This window comes from Etheostoma cragini, chromosome 3 (assembly GCF_013103735.1).
Source record: "Etheostoma cragini isolate CJK2018 chromosome 3, CSU_Ecrag_1.0, whole genome shotgun sequence".
Taxonomy (NCBI): domain Eukaryota; kingdom Metazoa; phylum Chordata; class Actinopteri; order Perciformes; family Percidae; genus Etheostoma; species Etheostoma cragini.
In genome coordinates, this window is record NC_048409.1 from 18,763,666 (window position 1) to 18,785,110 (window position 21,445).

Below are 21,445 nucleotides of genomic sequence, written 5' to 3' on the forward strand. Positions count from 1 at the left end.
ATATATATATATATATATATTCTTTCATTCAGATGTAGATAAAAAATATGTGCAATATGTGTATATGTTTTCCAGAATCACAAAACAAATCTTGCAACAGGCATAGCACAAAGCCCAACTTAAGTCTTTGCTAGCAGAGGGCCCCCTATCGCATTTTCACTACTTGCAACAATCCCAGCAGTACCACGAGCAGCCACTGACCAAGCGGGAATGAGAACGGGTGAAATTAATTTCTTTGTTTCTGATATGAAGACGAGACGTGTGTGACTCAAACATCTCACATTTACCAACACAACGTACAGCGAAAGATGTCGATGATATTTGCTGCTTTTTAAACCCTGTTTGCCCGCTGCAGCGGGTGGAAACAAAACGGAGATGAGATGTCCAGTATAACCTAAATTGAGGACAGCTACATTATTGTAGGTGCAATGGTAAGTTAAAGTCCAATAAATACTTCATCAAACCGTATGAATGTGTGCCCCAGCCCGGGATAGGAAATTATATCTTTATGCTGGATTTTAAAGGCGGGCCCCCCTACTGCAGCACGTGATGACGGCGCAATGTCCACACATAGGCTAACATTAATGAGACAGGATGGGATCATAGAGAACAGAAATTCCTGTTGGTCTTTGGCAGGTGGATTTTTAAATAAGTAATTTTTTAAGCAATTTGGTCATGGTCTGATATGTGAATTACACTGTGTGAGCTGGTCCCTATTGTTCAAAAACATATGTTGCTATAAAGGTAATGGGCATGTTTGTGTGTTACTGAGGGTTAAATACAGTATGTATCCTTCTACTGCCAGGTGATAAAACATGGTTTGCACGTGTTGCCTCTGTGCGTGTATGTCCAAATCTGGTCCTGACTGTTCGGTGAGGGAAATCCCCAATGATCAAAGAAATATAGTAAATGTGTGAATACTCTCTTTTTACGCTCATATTTTGCGTATGGTTTTCTTTTCATGTGTCTGTAATTGTCAAGATATGTGCATGTGTTAATAAGTGCCTATATGCCACAATATCCATATTACATATGCAGTTTGTCACGCCTTATGCCATTGTTGACAATTATTGTGAGAGTGCATGTGGCAGTTTGGACACACGTTTGTGGCCACTTAATTTCTCTGTGTGTATGCAAGACTTGGAGTGTGAGTCTCCTTCCTTCCTGTTTATATGCAGGCATTGGTTAGATCCTGTGTGTGTGTGTGATGTCTTGCATGCCAGTCTAGCTGCAGAGAGAAAAAGACATCATTAGGGGCTCCTAGTGAGAGCAGGATTACAAGGCTTTTAGATGGAAGTCACATGCAGTCCCACAGACCCCCAGCTTCTAACACTGTAAACCACATTCAAGCGGCAACACAGACACATGCACTTATGCAGAAAACACAGTGAAACACCCTAATCGATGTACAGTACATAGATCTTATGCTCTTAGGCTTGCTTTTGGCGAGAATAGCACACCCAAATGCAGTTAAACACATCACACAGACACTACTTTCGACCTTGTATGTGTTGTATGTGTGACCTCAGTGCTGTTAGTGGGAGGTTAAAGGTCACATGTCTTTTCCCCCAGACAAAGTGACCTTTACCCCTTGTTCTTGTCCATAAGCAACAAAGCCAGAGAGAGGGGGGGCGGGGAGCGAGACAAGATGGGACAGCATGTGTGAGTGTGAGTGTGTGTGTGTGTGTGTGTGTGTGTGTGTGTGTGTGTGTGTGTGTGTGTGTGTGTGTGTGTGTGTGTGTGTGCGTGTGCGTGGGTGCACTAGGATGACAAACACAGTATCAACTTTCACACACATATATTGTTATTGAATTAAAATGTTCAATGATATTGTCAGGGTGAAAAAGACAATCCAAACATTCAGAGACTATGAAACCTCCTGGACTTCATAGCAGAAGACACAGAACTTTTCAGTCATGACTGTGTTTAAGAATTATGGTAATTATTGTTCAAAGTTGTAGTTAAGTGGTGAAAATGGTGTGCTGATTTGTTGGACACATAAGGTCAGGAAAAACAAAAGAAAATATGTCCTTCAAACGCTTACAGCAGCACAGTTCTGATTTTTATTTTTTCAGTTTATGGGACAATGAAACAGATTTTTTAAACAGATTTCTGTTGTTTAGTCCTAAAATGACTCTTTCAGAGATTGATCTTGAAAATTGATCTTGGTGAAAGGTCACTCATATTGTTCAACACTTAATGATAAAAATGCTTCAACATTGCAACCGTATCTTGGCAACAGAGCAATATCACAAGGTCATGATCAAAACCTGATTATCTCTAACAAACACATACACACAGACAGACAGACACGCATGCACACGCGCGCACACACACACACACACACACACACAAACACACACACACACACACACACACACAAAGATCAATACAACTTTTCTAAAGAACATCATGGGGATAGAAGCTTGGGTTTGAAATAGATAAGATCTTAGAGGGATCATTAGAGACACAACTAAGGAACAGTGTTAAAAGACAGAATGTAAAATCAAAGGTCATCTAAAGGGATTATACTGATTGATCTGCCCCAAAACTCACAACACTGCACAGTAAAAATGGCTCCTTTAAATTAGATGAGAAAGAACAGAAAGACGTGGTGGGGGGGGGGGGAGGAGCTGCTGTGCTTAAGGTCCACAAATGACATAAAAGAGCATGTCAGCTGTGAAATTGGCATCAGGGCACCTTGAACTAGCTGAACCTAACTGGACAGGCGCTCTGAGAAGTACACGGTTAAAAAGACAGTGGGTTGTGACTGTGACTGTTAGAGGGCTGTTGGACTGCAGCAGGACAATGCTAAGATGGATGAGAGGGTGAGGGGGAGGAGAAGGAAAGGAGGTGATGAATGAGTGCTGAGAAGAGAATATGAGGCACTGACTTGACTTAGTGACCTTCCTAGACTTGGAATAGATGCCCATCTTCCACCTTGATTAATGGGTTGATTGACATGTGTGTTACCGCATCATCCACCTTGGACAAATCCTCCTATCCTATATGAATTAATAGAAAGACCTGCTGTTCACGGCCTTCAATGAATCCTCTGGTGGCTACTGTTGTGGTGCACAATGAAGAGTAGGGTCACATTGGTGCAGCATACAAGCAACTGTTAAGAACGAAATGCAAAATAAATTATTTAGTAGGATCTATGCCCCCTCATTAATAAACTAATTTTAATGCCACAGAAGATTAGAAAAGTTGTTGTCACCCTCACTCAAACAAGCAGCTTTAGCAACTAGCAGGTGAACACAGTGGAGCATTTAGCAGCTGAAGAGCCAGATATTTTCCTGAGGAGATGGTGGAGACCAATACTGAGCTTAAAATTAGAGTAAATATAGGACTTATATTCATCAGGTGGACACAACTGTAAATTAATGCTGATGTTGCTTTGTTGTGACTTAGTAGAGTAGAAAGCAGAAGAAAGACAGGAAACAAAGAAGAAGGTTAACATCTAAGAGAAATGAGAATTAAAGTTGAGCTAAAAAGAAATTGTGACTTTGTGGGTTTAGTGGACAGCTGATATGACTGTTCCCCTGGAGACAGGCATCCATGTGTTAACATACATACAAAGACTGAGGTATACACATACACAGAAAAGTTTTTTAGGATGCTCTCTTTCCCATCCCGTCTTTATGCTTGCACACTAAAAAACCCGTACGCAGGCATTGTTACTTCTTTCTTCCTTCCTTCAGGCTCTTCATATGTGAGCTTCATCCCGCTGCCTCTCTTTATTTTACTTTCTGTTTCACAATTTATTTCAGCTCCATTTGGATGGTGCTGGCACAGAAATCCATCACTGCACACACTGCTGCCAAAGCAAATATTAACTCTGTCTATCTCTCTCTCTCTTCATTTCAACTCTCTCACTTACTTCCTTTTGCTGTGACCACACGCACAGAAACACACACTTACTAAATTTAATCCAGCTCTGTTTGACTAGCTTTTGCACAGAAACACACCAGTAGATTATAAATTAAATGCAAATCTCACTTTGTTTTCTCATGTAGAGTGACAAATGTTTCAATCATCCTTGATCTTATGAGAACAATTAAACAGCAAACAAAAGAGAAACATCAACACACACTCAAACAGACACACACACGCAGGCAGACACACACACACACACATACACACGCACACACACACACCTCTTCTTGAAGTTCAGCATTCCTCTCAGTCACCAGCTGTAGTTCAGCTTTTGCTTGGCTCCGCTGTAGCGCCTCCTGCTGTTGGGAGAGCTGCAGCTTCTGCTGTATTTCCTCCTCTCTTGTTCTCCTCTCCTCCACCTTGCTCCTCCTCTCCTCCTGCAGCTCATCCTGCAGTTCTACTAGCACCTGCTCTTTCTCCTCCAGCTAGAGAAGAATAACATTTTGATTTCAATTCGAGGATTACAGTTTCATTTAATTTTGACTGTTTAACTGTTAATGTGTTTTAATGTGTCAACAACTATTGGATTGAAGAAACACCAAAGAAACTGGATTCTTAATCCACAAGGAATTGTTCCTTTCAACATCCTGTCTTTACACTGACTCCTCCAAATCTGCTTCAAAGACTACCGGAAAATCAAGATGACATAAATGTTAACGGACTTCAAGGGATTATTTGCACAGGAAGTGGGTAGGAGGGAAATATGCCAGACCCAGTGGGAGTTGAAGTGATTGAGTTGGATTTCTGATTGTACTACACTAAGGGAACAGATTACCTTTCACTGCATTTCATATTAGTGATCTTAAGTGTATTGAAATGTCCTTGTGTTTTGGTTGTTACTTATACTGTAAGTGGCTAAGATGTGGGCGGATATATATTTCAGTGTGTGGGTAACAGTAGGAAGCCAGTTTACCTAATGTATAATTGTTTTCTGTTGTCTCACCCACACTGTCTAGATTTAATTTTTCTCTCTCTCTCTCTCTCTCTCATCCCCTTTGTACTAACCACATTGTCATCCACACTGTCTGCATGTGTGTGTGAGAGTGTGTGTGTGTCAGAAGTCTGCAAAGTGTATGTTCATAATGGTGTTCCAATTATGTGGAAGGCATGTAAGGGAATTAATGACACATATGCAACATATACAGAAAAACAGACATAGTTACAGACAGCAACATATGCTGATCATACAATAATGGCAAACTCCTTAAATTGTATTCTATATAGGTGAAAGTGTCTATGTCACATGGTCCGGGGTATAGGACAGGAAAGCTGGAGAGGAGGGCATGGTATAAAGGACTAATTTAGAAGCCTTGTATTGTAAATATAATAATTATATGCTGCCTATTACACATTAATTTCAATTATATATTTCTGCAATGTAAATTGTGTATATATTTTCATTTTCCATTAACAGGTACACACCTTCTGCTGAAGCTGCGTGCTGCCTCGCTGGTACTGTAGAAGCAGCAGGTGGTTCTTCTCCTTTTCAATTGTCAGCTCTAACTCCACCTCCCTGCGAAGCTCCTCCACCTGTTCCCTAAGGTGAAATGCATTCTGGGTTCTCTGCTCCTCCAGGGCAGCAGCCGCCTAAAAAAACAAAACAAAGACGAAGTACTACATATATACATATATATATATCTATATATATATCTATATATATATATCTATATATATAGATATATATATACACACACACACACACACGCATACACACAGTACAGGCCACAAGTTTGGACACACCTTCTCATTCAATGCGCTTCAAGACGTCACCTGAAACAGTCTGGAAGGAGTTTCCAGAGATGCTTAGCACTTGTTGGCCCTTTTGCCTTCACTCTGCAGTCCAGCTCACCCCAAACCATCTTGATTGGGTTCAGGTCCGGTGACTTTGGAGGCGCAGAACTCCATCACTCTCCTTCTTCGTCAAATAGCCCTAACACAGCCTGGAGGGGTGTTTGGGGCCATTGTCCTGTTTAAAAATAAATTATGGTTCGTTTGAACTAAACGCAAACTGGATGAGATGGCATGCTGGTTCAGTATGCCTTCGATTTGGAATAAATCCCCAACAGTGTCACCAGCAAAGCACCCCCAACACCATCACACGTCCTCCTCCATGCTCCATGGGGGATCAGGCATGTAAAATCTATCCGGTCACCTTTTCTGCGTTGCACAAAGACATAGCCTCTCCTTAGCAGTGGTTTCCTAGCTGCTATTTGACCATGAAGGCCTGATTTGTGCAGTCTCCTCTTAACAGTTGTTCTACAGATGTGTCTGCTGCTAGAACTCTGTGTGGTATTCATCTGGTCTCTAATCTGAGCTGCTGTTAACTTGCGATTTCTGAGGCTGGTGACTCAGATGAAGTTATCCTCAGCAGCAGAGGTGACTCTTTGTCTTCCTTTCCTGGGGCGGTCCTTATGTGGCCAGTTTTGTTGTAGCGCTTGATGGTTTTTGCGACTGCACTTGGGGATACATTCAAAGTGTTCGCAATTTTCCGGACCGACTGACCGACCTTCATTTCTTAAAGTAATGATGGCCACTTGTTTCTCTTTACTTAGTTGATTGGTTCTTGCCATAGTATGAATTCTAACAGTTGTCCGAAAGGGCTGTCAGCTGTGTATCAACCTGACTTCTGCACAAAACAACTGATGGTCCCAACTCCATTAATAAGGCAAGAAATGCAACTAATTAACCATGACAAGGCACACCTGTGAAGGGAAAACCATTTCAGGTGACTACTTCATGAAGCTCATTGAGAGAACACCAAGGGTTTGCAGCAACATCAAAAAAGCAAAGGGTGGCTACTTTGAAGAAACTAGAATATAAGACATGTTTTCAGTTATTTCACACTTTTTTGTCAAGTACAACATGAACATGTGTTCATTCATAGTTTTGATGCCTTCAGTGATAATCTACAATGTAAATAGTCATGACAATAAAGGAAACATATTGAAGGAGAAGGTGTGTCCAAACCTTTAGCCTGTGTGTGTATACTTTATATATATAGCTCCAAGTAGCATTCTATCCTAAGGCCTGTCTCTAATTCTTCAGTCTAAAGTCTTAGAAAAGTGTGAAGTGGGGATTTTGGATAAACAGGAAGAAGGAAGGTCACACAAAGCTGTGTCATAAAGTTTAAGAAGTAGTGCAGGGACAGACATGGGAAGACAATAGAGACAGCAGGCAGCATTGGACAGTAGAGACAGCAGACAGCAGTGGTGTGTCAAAGAAAACACTCATACAATCTGAAATTGTAAAGAAACCCTTTTGAAAATATTTGGCATTGTTTTTTAACTCTTTAAAACACATCATTGCTTCTGTAAATATATTTTATCTCAAAGAAATGCCATCCTACCCAAAGTCTCTAACCCTCTTATCGTTATTGTTCCATGTTGCGCTATATATATATATATATATATATATATATATATATATATATATATATATATATATATATACACATATACACACACATATATATGTATTTATTAATTTATATTATTGCTGGTGCAAGCTCAAAATACAAATAATGTCTTAACCCTTTTCATAATATACGAGGGGGACTGTGGTTATGCAAAGCTTTGTCAAAGACTATGGCACTGACAGCCATGTGACTGGCCTTGTCATCATAATCTGGCAGTTAAAAATTGAATTGTCAGGGACATAAAATGCCAGATTTGGCTTTTGAAAGAGTGGGTCCAAAGTTGCATAAAACCTATTTTTAGTTGGGCTTGGCCAAGGCTACCTTGTTTTTTTAGAAGATCAGACAAACCGGGCATTAGTGCCACGGCCTGGGATCATTGTGTGTGTGTGTGTGTGTGTGTGTGTGTGTGTGTGTGTGTGCATTTATGTGTGCAAGTGTAAAAAACGGAAATAGTGGATGTGGGTGTCAGAGAAAAAAACAAGACGGACTAGCACATAAAAATGTGTATATTGCGCCTGTGTGTGCGTCTGTATTACGCTTGTGGTTTGGGAGACTGTATGAGAGACTAAGATTGCGTGTGTTGGATCAAATGAGAAAACACTACTTCCTCTTTGCTGGGTGAATGTACGTGTAAGGATTTTGGAAGGTTTGTGTGTGTATATCCTTTTGTGTGTGTGGGGGTGTACTCAGCTGCCATTTGTATTCAAAGAGTGACCACTTCCTTTCCGTGTGTAAGCCAGGAAGTCCATAATGAACAATAACCTGTATGGACGTGTGTGGGAACCAAACTGGTGCATACATCAGTCTTTTCATATGAGGTATATGTTTTAGTGTGTGTGTTCATCTGTCATATGGCATGTACTGCACATGGCTTTTTTATATCTACAGTATGTTTGACACTTTTGAGGTACCAGGAGTAGAATGGAATAGAATAGGCCAAATATAATGCTCTTATCTTACTGTTACAATTTCTCTTAAACATTCTGATCAAAAATGGTTGATGACACGGTAGGTTTCTGTGATGCAATTTGTATTTTTGCAGAAGAATTGGGTCAGTGGTTGAAATGAACTACATGTCAAATGAAAAAAATTAAAGATTTTTAACCCTTAGCTTGAAAGAATCATATACTGTTGTTATAGTTTAGGCCTACTAGTATCACATATTTCTAACAGTGTGGTGCATAATTTAAAACAAAAAGTAAATAAATTACAAACAAATTTTAGTCTGAACCATAATATTCCTTTAACAGTACAATATAGATTAAAAAATCTATCATAATGAATATAGTAAACTATCAGTGCATTTAATATGTGCAGTTATTTGATAACTGTTATTCTTGCACCTGTAAATGTGTTTTTCTATGTTAACATTTTTTAAGCCAAAAGTGACATGACTGGACAAAATTAAAATGATGAATGGAAGTGTGATCTGGGGTCTGATGCCTGCTTTGCAGATTGGAGCATGACTCATAGGACAGACACCCAATAGAGGCCCTTTACACTGATTTATGTCGAAAAACTCTAAATGTTCAAAGGAAAACACCAAACAATGCCTGCCGAGCAGAACTGGGATGTTTTTCATTAGTGTAAAACAAACACAAAACAGACAATAACGTCCCAAGACAGTTGAAGCCTGAATACCCCTCAGCCAGCTGATGATGTAGCTAAGCAACCAGGCTCTCATCGGAATTGATTTAAAACAACCCAACAAAATAAAACCAATTAGGAACCCGTCAACATATCGATATTAAGAATGTATGAGAATTGAAACAAACATCCAAGGTAGGGCTGGACAATATGGAGAAAATCAGAAATCACGTATTCTTGACCAAATACCTTGATGTCAATATTTTGACGATATTGTAGGCTTGACAATTGGTGTTTTAAAAAAATATCTTCACAATTAGATTTTAGATAAATAATCATCAATAATGTGGATATAATGACTAATTGGGTAAAGGCAAATAATAGAACAGCAACAGCTAGTACAGTCTGGTAAGTTTAGAGAATGCCATCACATACTGTAATGCATGATCCAGAAAAACTAGTCCATGCATGTGTTACTTCTAGGTTGGATTACTGCAATTCTTTATTATCAGGCTGCTCGAAAAAACTGGGGGACTTCCCGTGATGCACTGAGCACCTCTCTCTTTCTCCTTCTCTCCATCTGTATGCAACCTCATTCCATTAATGCATGTTACTAACTCAAATTCTTCCCTTTCTCGGAGTCTTGTGCTCTCTCGCCCTTCTCCTCTCTCCTCCTATCGCTTCCTGCAGGGGTTTCTGGCTCTGAATCTGTGGTTGGAGTCACCTGCTGCCTCCACGTTCCTGCTCGACACTCTCTGCTACAATTCTTCATGTCTCTCTCTCTCTGTCTCTCTCAACCCAAACCGGTCGAGGCAGGCTCTGCTCGAGGTTTCAGCCTCTTAAAGGAAGTTTTTCCTTGCCTCTGTGGCCTAGTGCTTACTCTTGATGGGAACTGTTGGGTTTCTGTAAATGACATCATAGAGTACGGTCTAGACCTGTTCTTTTATGAAAAGCGCAATGAGATAAATGTTGTTGTGTTTTTGCGCATATAAATAAAATTGAATTGAATTGAATTGTAAACCAGGAAAAGACTAAATTTAAGCCATTTTATGATATCCAAAATATAAGAAGATATCTAGTTTCATATCACAATATCAATTTAATATCAATATATTGCCCGGCCCTAAGCCAAGGTAGACTAAATTGTCATTTGACTCTAAACAGAGAATATGAATCGTCCAGCACCATTGTTGTGGATGCTGCTGTCTCAGCCTGGCAACCTCTGGGACCTTCGAGTCAGGGGAGGAGTGGCGGGGGAGACATCTCTCTCCAGTATTTTGAATTTGTACTGCAGTAATTATTTTAAACACTAGCTGTCAGTATTACATATTGCACCTTTAAAAAGGAACACGCTGACTTATCGGAATTTTAGCTTATTTACTGTATCCACCAGAGTTAGATAAATCCATACATACCCTTCTCATCTCTTCTCATCTGCGTGTCGTAACTTTGTCTGACACACCCACCGCTAGCCTAGCTCAGCACAGATCCTGGAGGTAACCACCTCGTCCACATATTGCGCATTTGTTTATGGGCACAGCAAGAGTTATGTTTCTGTTTATTGAATGCGTTGTTCAGTGCAAATACTGTATAACCGAGAACATAGTGTAATCTCAGTAATGATGGTATATTAGGTTATTACTGTCGCTCTGTTGAAGGCAGACGTTCCACTGTACTGTCGTTACGCAGATCATGGAGATCTGATTGAGTCTAGACTTCACAGCACCGTAGTTAAGTGAAAGTAGGTCAAGTTGTAATTTTTTCATGTCAGTCTTATGCACACACATTCAAATAAAGTGTTACCGAAATATGTGATTTGTAAATCTTCTGTTAACTGCTTTGGCACAACATGTTTTTGTTGAAAATAAAAATTAAAAATTATGGCAACAAGAAATCTGGGTGAATGCATGTTATGATTCCAAAAGGTACAAATACTGTACTCTATTCTATTCACAAATATTGACTTCAACTGATTCTGTTTGATTATGTTAATCGTAAATTGCAGCAATGGTCCTAAACCTCCAAATTTGTATCATGGTCTTCCTTTTTTAAACCAATAATAACCTGTTCCTTCTTAAGGCACAGCACTGTTAAATGCACAGCAATAATATTTTTTTGGTATACTAAGATTCATTTGTCAAAAAGTTAGAAAACAGACAGAAGGGAAACATGAGACAACAGGGACTTGCTGTTTTGTTTTGTTTTTAAATGTCCGCCTTGTTTTGGTACAGTCAACTAAACCTGCAGACAGTGCAAGAGACACTACTACTACTACTACTGCCGTGTGTGTGTGTGTGCATGCATGCATGCGTGCGTGTGTGTGTGTGTGTGTGTGTATTCAGTTTATCTGGTGTCTAACAGACTGGTGGTCTTGGAGCCTCTTTATTGTTATTCACATTGTGTGTGTCAGGATCCTCCCTGGTGAACTTCTATGAACTGTGACAAAGGCTTGGATGCCCGCCTAGCGTCTGTTTGCTTCGACAGACTGGAACTGAATGTCTGCCATAAACTGATACAACCACAGTCACTAAGCATATGAGCAATGTTTTGAACAGTTTGAGTTCATCAAACATAATTACAGCATTACCCATATATATATATATATATATATATATGTTTGTGTGTGTGTGTGTGTGTGTGTGTTGTGTTAATGTGAATCACAATTAACAGACAATTGAAATATGTTAGGTCAGTATGTTGCTCACAACGCTGTGTAGTTCCAGTGTTTTCCCTTTGCAAACACAGAGTAGGACCAGACCGGGCTTTATATAACCGATACAATCCACAAAATAAAATGCCTGTAGCAGCACAGATCTTGATCCGGCAAATTGGCTTAGGGTATACCTCTGGAGTCTGTCATTATTATCACTGTGGTTATTGAGTAATAGGATTGTTGTTAGTATTGGTAAAGAAGTACCTTTAAGGGCATTTGCTGTCTGCAGTCTTCCTCTATCTTGGTCAGGGCTCTGCCATGGGACTCTAACAATATCTCCCTGTTAACAGACACACACGCACACAGACACACAAGGAATGCATTTATGAATGTTCAGGCAATACACTTACACTGCAGTCAGTCATTTAGATGTCTCACTTTGTTATGAAAGTAATGTTCTGTACTTATAACTTAAATTTCCTCTATCAAAATCATACAACATCAAGCGTCCACAGTGTAATGACAAGATAAATGTAGCGTTAGGTCAGCAGTAACATCTGAAACATGTATATATAGTAACTGCCCTAAGACCAAATAACTAATTCCCTTTCCATGATACAGCAGCTGTCAACAGTCTTCCATCTGTTTCTAAATTCTGCTGTAAATGCCTTAAGGGCCTTTTAAACCAAATGCAAGCTCTCCGGCAGTAGGCTGCTACTGCGCCCGTGCTCTGCGAAACATAACAGGTTCCAGGGTGTAGCCATGCCATAGCTGCCCTTCGGTCTGAAAGACCCTTTAAGCTTCCCATATGAGACCAAATAACAAGTTTACAGTCACTGGCTGGAGTTTTACAAAGATCCTTCCAGATAGAGGATATGCAAAAAAAAAACAAACACGAGAAATCCATCTATTATGACACAAACTACAGACATTTTAAAAGATAACATGCACTGACACAGGCAGACAGGAAATTTTAGCTTAACAGTCAGTAAGTGCAGTAAGTGTAAAATCCTCTTTCTCACACAAGCCCCCCCCCCCTTCCTCCACACACACACACACACACACACACACGCGAGTACAGCATTTGAAGTTAGAATAGATAAGTGAGCCAAAATCACATCTTCATCTGTCACGATCCATAAAGCTCTGATAATATTTACACATGGTTCTTTTTTGATTATCTTCTCAGCATGTCAAGTTGCATAAAGAATATTTAAGTAGAACACATGGCATCGTCGGCCTGTTACCTTCAGCACTCACTGGATTGGTTCGCAGCCGAGTGTGAAGCGGCCGGGATGAGGATCAGCACCTCTAAATCTGAGGCCAATAGTTCTCAGCAGGAAACCAATGGAGTGCCTTCTTCAGGTAAGGAATGAGTCCCTACCCCAAGTGAAGGAGTTTAGATACATTGGGGTCTTGTTTGCGAGTGAGGGGACCAAGGAGCGTGAGATTGGTTGGAGATCTGAAGCAGGGGGTGTGGTATTACATTCCATTTATCGCACCATTGTGACAAAAAGGGAGCTGAGCCAGAAGGCAAAGCTCTCGATCTACTGGTCAGTGTTTGTTCCTACCCCCACCTATGGTCATGAAGGCTGGGTCATGTCCGAAAGAACGAGCTCAGGGTAAAAACCAAAATGGGTTTCCTCAGGAGGGTGGCTAGCGTCTCACTTAGAGATAGGGTGAGAAGCTTAGTCATCCGAGAGGAGCTCAGAGTAGAGCCGCTGCTCCTCCGCGTCGAAAGGAGCCAGTTGAGGTGGTTTGGGCAGGACAAGGTGGAGAGATTATATCTCCAACCTGGCCCGGGAACACCTTGGGATCCTCCAATCGGAGCTGGTTGATATGGCTCCGGAAAGGGAAGATTGGGGTCCCCTGCTGGAGCTGCTCCCTCTGCAACCCGATACCGGATAAGCAGATGAAGATAGATGGATGGACTCCTAACAATCATTGGGGTAAATGAGAGAGAGGGGATGAGGAAGGAAAGGCAACATCTGCAAAAGAAAGAAAGATGAGAGATGATGTTGAGATAGCTAGAAAGGGTGAATTTCATTGATTTGTTGATCTTATGTACAAATATAATGTCACTTCACCAGCTGGTCCAGAAGATAACATGTGAAGCAGCATTGATCTTAATCCAGCCAGAGACAACTTAAGGAACATGTTTACCACCAATATTTATACAGTTAGAGTGGGTGGAAAAGGCTTTTTGTGGGAGCTATTAAGGAATGAAGGCAAATGTATCCACATACACAATGGTATGAGAATATTTCAATACACACACACTTAAAACAAATACCCATGCGACAAAGCTGTTGCCTTATAGCTCTTTGGATGTGTATGTGGGCCAATCTTTATGGTAAAATTGTGCGAGCTGATGTCAGTGTGTGTACAAATGTGCACACTTGACTCTATGTATATGTGATAGTAGAGTGGATGATCTGCAGTAAAATAAAGAGCAGCAGCTACATTCCATCTCTTCCTTGTTGGGGCAGACAGAATATTATTCACTCCACTGGCTCTGGCTAATCACATCAGCCTCCTCTAACACACACACACACACACAAATAGATGCAGAGAGCCATGCGTGAAGGCTCCCCAAGAGTTGCAAGTTTGATGCCAAGATCTGACTCCTGAAGCTCATTTAAATATGTCCTAGCCATGATAAAGATGGGATTCAGAGAGGAAGTATAAGCTGTAATAAAAGGCTGTTGCTGATGAACAAGCATTATGAAACTACCTACCAGAGTGAAAACATTTCTGGCAATTAGATTTGGATTAGTTATTTGGCATGCATGGGTCAGCCCAAATACAGATACTCAGGATTGGCTTGAGACATTTTTACTCTACATAACGGAAAAAATAACAATTTTTGTGTCCAAAGCGCAGAATCTTTCCGTCTTAGCTGGTACAAAAACCACTGAAAGTGAGGATTTTATGTTTTCAAGGCTGAAGCTTTTTTAATGTTTAACAAACTGCTGATGCATGAGTGCTTGCATGTTTGTGTCCCGCTGCAATTCTGGCTCTCTGATTATCAAAAAGTAGACCCCTGCAAAGTTAGTTTTAAGATCAACGTTAAGCCTGTAAGTGAGTGTATGCGTGTGTGTTAGTGCGTGTGTGACCCCCCTGGAGAGCGTAAGCGTGCAAATTCATCCCTCTGAAGGAGGTCTAGGGGGATTACAGGAAGGAATGATGGGAAAATCTGTGAGCACTCTCTCATTCACTCATACGCCAGACTGCTTTTAAGGACAGGCAAGTGTGTGTGTATGTGCAGTGTGTGCATGTGCAGTGTGAGCAACTGCTGCCTCATCAAAAGGCAAATTCCATTTTTCCACTTTATGCTGATACAATCTTCGTGAGCACACGCATACAAAGACTCCTATATCCGAAGCTCAGCAAAGCTCAAGGGCAATTTTAAATAGTTTTTTTGTGTATGAATCAACAATATAGATCAGCAGTTAATAGGAATCTTCACTGACATCATCTCATATATCCTCAATGTTTTTTTAACAGGCATAACCCTCCACCTGGAAAGATGATTAACATTTCAAAGTCAAGAATCTTCTTCTCACACTTACCTGCGCTTTCAAAGCAGGAACGATCTGCCTTGTAAAACATTTGACAAATGAATTTACGGAAAATGGCAATTTATGACAAGTGAATAAAAAGGATTAAGAGCCACAATAAAAGTAAAGACCCAGACAAGGATGATATAAAATGTTCCACTCTGGAAAAGAAAATGGATAAAATTATGAAACACAAGAGAGAAACACCCTGCTACGGTCTGCTTCGTCCTGCTACACCCTGTAATGCCCTGCAGTGCCCTGCTACACCATGAACTACTACAATTACCATTTCTAGTCATAGTTTCATTATCTTTATTAATAATGGAACCGCCAGACACTGCCTACCAAGAGCCGGGGTCTGTCTGAGGTTTCTCCCCAAAAAGGAGTTTTTCCTTGCCACTGTCCCACTAAATGCTTGCTCTTGGGGGAATTACTGGAATTGTTGTGTCTTTGTAAATTATAGAGTGTGGTCTAGACCTAGTCTATCTGTAAAGTGTTTTGAGATAACTATTGTAATTGAATTGAATTGAATTGAGTGAAAGAGCTATAAAAGAGCAGCAAACATAGCAGGAAGAATTTTATAGATTGCATTTATCTTTTTAAAATATTTTGTTAGCCTAATTGTGTAAAGCCTAAGGCATATAACCCCTTCTCTGTATAGGGAAAGACAGAAGGGAGTTTTTTGGGGATCATAATTTCTGTCACGAAAGATCCTCTGCTGCTTGAAACCACTTGAAACAAGTCATCTCACATTTAACAGATGGATGAGGAAACCGCACAGATACTCCTGACCTCTCTTGACTTTTAAATCTTTTACTCTCTCCACTTTCTGCCACTTCCACTCTTTTTTCCCATGTCCCTCCTCTTTTACTCTCTCGCTCTGTCTCTTTGTTTTTAACTTTGTGTCAGTTTTACTGAATCAAGGGCAAGCTGTCATGCTTCGTGTGTGTGTGTGTGTGTGTGTGTAGATGGTGTGCGGCCCCTGTGACCCAGGCTGTGTGCATGCAAGAGCCAGACAGTGTGTGAAGTAACCACTGCAACCACAGTCACGGTATCCATCCCTCCTCCCTAAAACAACCCCTCTCACCCTCTCTCTTTGCCTCTTTCCTTGCTTCCCTTCCTCCTTTCGGGGTTGTCTTATCCTCCTTCATTTTCACAATTCCTTTCTTTTTGCCTTCCTCTATTCCTTTCTTTATCCCTCTCCACTCATGTCTTTCCTTTCTTCCCACCCCACAATTCCCTGACTCTGCCCTGGGGAGACCATTGTCTGCTCTTCACTAAACTTGTCTTTTCACTGTCACTTTTCATCTAGTTTTCATCAACATCTGCATTGTTCCACATTATAACTTTCATCACTGCAGCCAACCTATACACAACGGGGGAAACGATCCTTGTCATTGTGACAGAGTGATGTTTCTCAGTAGAAGTAATTTGGCTCTAATTTAAGTTTTTTTTTTTAACTTTAGCATTATAACTGTCCCTATTCTTTTTTCAACATCTGTTTGGTAGGATATTTCTTCCTTATAACTGGCCATTTATGGTGCTGAATAAATCATAACATTATTTCCTTCTGTACATAGTCTTTTAATTTTGCTATGGTTTTTACTTTAAAATAATGTAGTGTTAGTCTTGCTTTGCCATCCCTATCTCCACAGCACTGCGCAGGAAGGTCTGGCTAGTCCCCACAGCATTTTGGGATGGGAGAAAATTGTGCTCGGATTTATTGGCTTTTCTTTAAAACAATCAGAATCGTCAGCAATTTTATCCTTTACACACCTATACTTACTGCTTTATAGTAAAGTGGACACGTGACTTTAGCAAAAGGCATGACGCAGATTAAATTAAGGTCATGAAGGGGGGGAATAAAAACATTTTTTCTATTTACACATCCTACTACTGGAGACAAACACTTTTAAAGGCCATATTAAACCTGCAAAGGGCTTATAACAAAAGTGATGTAAATTTGAACTCTCCAAAACAATTAACCACAGTTACAATGGTATTGGATACATGGGTGGAAAGATTACACTCTTTTCTATTTAGATCACGCAACAGAAGGGTTGGCGATATGCAGTGACGGGTGGCACAGAGGATGGAGTATGTCTTTGGGTGTGTGTATGAGATAATGGGTTAGAAAGGGACAAAGATAGATTCAGATGGGATTAATATTTGAGGCTTGGTAAAAGGAAGCACAGAAGCATATAGGGAATAAATGTAGCATAAATCTGTGAGTGTGAAAGACCACACACACACACACACACACACACACACACACACACACACACACACACACACACACACACACACACACACACACACACACACACACACACACACACACACAAACAAGCAGTAGCTCAGTCCCTAGATGCTTGGGAACTGGAGGCTCACCGGTTTAAGTACTTGTACGGAACGTGGACTGGCCTTGAGCAAGGCACAGAACCCCTAAATGCTTGGGGCACCTTTAATGGGCAGCCCCCTCTGACATCTCTCTATTGTATAGGTCCTGTTTGTACATGTGTGTGTATTTTGGTCCTGTGTGTAATGTGAAAACTGGTGGGATACCGTTGAAAATTATTCAAATTCAAAATTCCAAATGAGATCAGCTGGAAAAATTTAAGTATATCCACCTCGAGGGGCAAGCTCTCACTTGAGGCTGAATAACATTTCTCTGTCTTACCCCTTCCCCTTAGTTTTTGACGTTCATGTGAGTGTAAACAGACCTAAGTACAACACAGATAAGAACATCTGCATCACAACCACCACCAAAGTGAACATAAAAGAACTATAAAATATTACATGCATGACACTGTTGTCAAAACCCACGCAATCGACATAAACACAATTGCAGACGGCATCTTGGAAGTTTGTGATCAATACCGTATGGTGACGTAACCAAGTGGAGTCTCATTTCAAAGGGGTATGTTTTCACCCCAGCCATTACCACTAGGTTTTGAGGGCCAAGGGCTAGGGGTTAGACAACGAGGAAGGAGTAAGACAGAGTAAAAAGGTTCAGCTCAAGTCTACTAATGAGATTAAGATTTCAAATATTTTGGGGTTATTTAGTGACAGGAACACACACACACACACACACACACACACAACATCTGCCGGGGTTATAAATTTGTTTGAAATCCTAAAAAAAAACAAAAGAAAACTCTTATCCAAGATGTTGGAAGAGGTATTTCCTATGTGAGGCCAACGCCACGATGAAGGCCATACTGTAGGTTGCAGCACTATCCCATAAAGTATATGATATAGATACAAATATAAACATTTTTCATCTATTTGGCTATCCTGAAATACAGTACACATTTTTTTTTTGCGAGGGTCTTCAATCTATCCCTTAGAGAGACAGCTGTGGAGTAAACAACTACTCAAGAAAATATGGCTTTCCATGAACAATTGTAAGTGTGAAAGAGGACATGGAAAAACTAAAAAACAATTCATATATTATGACACCAACCACAGACTTGCACACATTTTAAAAGATAACGTTCAGTGACACAGGCAGACAGGACATTTTAGCTTTAACAGTCAGTGAGTGAAGTGCAAATTCCTCTCTCTCTCGGTCACTCACACTCACACTCACACGTAAGATGCATTAACCATTTTTACACTGCAGGACTTTTGGCAGTTGCATAGATAAGTGAGTCAACATCAGATCTCTATCTGTCACGATCCAAAAAGCTCTTGATAATATTTACACATGCTTCTGTTTTGATGACCTGTCACCTTGTAAGTCTTTTTTTCTGCTCACGCTATTTGAAGGAGACGCCATTCTCCTCGTCTTTCTGGAGCCAGTACATTTTATGATTAATCTTACAGTTTTGTGTACAGTTTTCTTTATAATGCATTAGAGCAGTGTTTCTCAAATGGGAGTACCAAAAATGTTTTGCGCTGGTCAGGGGGCTTAAAAAAGCAATTCAAAGGGGGTACAATATTGAAAAATGTATGAGAAACACTTCATTAGAGGATTTTCAGACGATCTCTTCTCAAAGGAATAGAACATATAACAGTTTGATGCAAATAAATAATAAGGCACACATACTTGTCAAAGACACTGATCATCTTTATGCCGCATTTGAAAGAATGTTTTTGTCAGAGATGGGGGAAGTCGCACACACAGTGAGTTTAGACTTGACTTTTTCATTCAACATACTTCACACTCAAGATGCAGGATTGTTAGGTAACATCTGATGAGCTGGATGTTATTCTCCACCCTGCCTAACCTCAGAGACTGGAAACTTGCCCTGGACTCTTGCTCAGCGACTTGTGTGTTAACTACAAAAATTATATTTAAACTTCCGTTTGACTTAAAGCTCCAGATAAGGGGTAAATATAGCACAATGTAACAGCCCTGAGCTTTGATCTCGGTCTAACTTTATCTGCAAACAGTGCAATCAGGGACATGTAGTCCACAAAAAAAACTAGATAAAGTATTGACATGGATAAACACCCGTAAATGCAAGGTTATTGAGCAGTGCGCTGGGCAGTGTGAGCCGGCCACACAGGGAGAGGTAGCACCCTTACATAAGAGACTGGGCATAGCTCCCAATACTCTATTAGATCCCCCTCACTCTGCACTCAGAGAAAGACGTATGCCCTTGGTTTTGCATTGACAAGAACACATACACAGGATTCTCGTCTTTACTCACCCAAGTCCTTTCAGGAAGAAAAGGGTTGTAAATATTTAACATTAGAACAAAACTGTCTATTTCCCAACCAGGGATTTAGCACAGCCATCAGTATGTGGTTGTTCTGTCACTGTTAAGAAAAGCAAAGCACAGCCATGCACTGAAGATGGCTCCCAGTGAGCTGTAATTGGTTAACACATAGCAGCCAATGAGAAGGGTGTCTGACTAGTTACAAGTACACCAAAGTCAACTCATAAACATTTCCAGGTTCAAGATTTGTTTCTACATTTTTGACGTTACAATTAAAAAACTGACTCACACTCGCACTCAGAGGTGAAAAGCCATTCAACTCTTCAAACATCCTCAACAAGTGTGAGATAACACTCTCATCCCTCATAACAACATTTCTCTACAGCACACTCATATGTTTACTAACATTTACTAATATTTTATATATACATTATATATGTAGATTTGTCATTCATTTTTTTGAACAGTGTTTTCATTCCTTCTTGTATACGTTTGGTCTTGTTTTATTTTATTTGTTTTTTCTTGTAATTCTGTATAGATCTTATACCTGCTGCTGTAACACAGCAACTCCCAGTTTGGGATTAATAAAGTCCATCTCTCTATCTATATCTATCTATCTAGAATATAATATGGTAGTGAGAATCCAAGATTAGACAGAACAGATATCACAATCATGACCTTTCTCTCTTCAGCTCTCTCGTTTCCTGCCTGGCCATCTCCAGAACTTCCCTCAGTCGTGTCACTTCCTCTTCAGCTGCAGAGTAGTTCCGATTCATTTGTCCTTCTCTCTGCTGACATGACGCCAGCTGCCCCTGTATGGTGTCACACCTTTGTTGGCATGACAACCAAGTCTCATGTTTCTCCTCCAACTCTCCTTTTAACCTGTTAAAAAGATGCAGAAGATGAGCACAAACACAGAGCTACTCTCCATACTGTGATATTCCAGGAGGAATTTGTCATCTGCGTGTATTCAGTAGGGCATGTGATTGCATGTTTTGAACAACCACACACACCTGCAAGCACACATAAACTTTACACTCACAAGACAACAGATGAGTGTAAGCGTCAGAGCGAGAGTCTGTTACATAAGAGAGAAGCGGTTTATTCTCCAACCTTATCAGGCTCCTTATAGTCTGGTGGTTGACACACACAAACTAAAACTGGGTCAAACACCCTTTCTTTTTTCCTGTGCACACCCAAGGTTTTCCACACAGCTCAAGGACCCAATCAATCTTCTGAAAGTGAACTTCGGTACGTCGAGTAGTACTGTGAAAACGCACTTATGCACGCATATTGTACATGCATAAAAGGAGACGATTAGGAATACTTAGTGAATGTGTGTACATGTAAGTCAGTAGATGTGTGATATTAATGCCTCTTTTCATAGATTGAGGAACGGGATAAAATGTTTTGGAAAGAGTTCAACTGAAGAAGGAGATGGGCTTAGCCTATAAATCTAGACGCACTCTAGCAGCAGCAAATGTAATTTGCACCCAGGGTCAGTCAGCAACTCTTCGTCGGCTTGCGAGCTGGAAAAACCAAACTCTAGTCAGGCCAATATATATATATATATATTAACATAATGAAGGCAGAGTTGCAACGGTTCCACGTGAATTTCCTGCTA

General features: G+C 40.4%; 1 protein-coding gene across 1 annotated transcript in view; it reads right to left on the reverse strand.

Moving 5' to 3' along the window:
• The window catches only part of lekr1 (leucine, glutamate and lysine rich 1), a 68,583-nt gene that overhangs the window by 2,480 nt on the left and 44,658 nt on the right, over positions 1–21,445 (reverse strand). Inside the window, exons 8-11 of the mRNA XM_034862823.1 lie at positions 20,500–20,703; positions 11,859–11,934; positions 5,362–5,526; positions 4,161–4,364 (exon numbers count right to left, since the gene is read on the reverse strand). Of these exons, the coding sequence (XP_034718714.1) occupies positions 4,161–4,364; positions 5,362–5,526; positions 11,859–11,934; positions 20,500–20,703 (649 nt within the window). The remainder of the gene's footprint in view (positions 1–4,160; positions 4,365–5,361; positions 5,527–11,858; positions 11,935–20,499; positions 20,704–21,445) is intronic.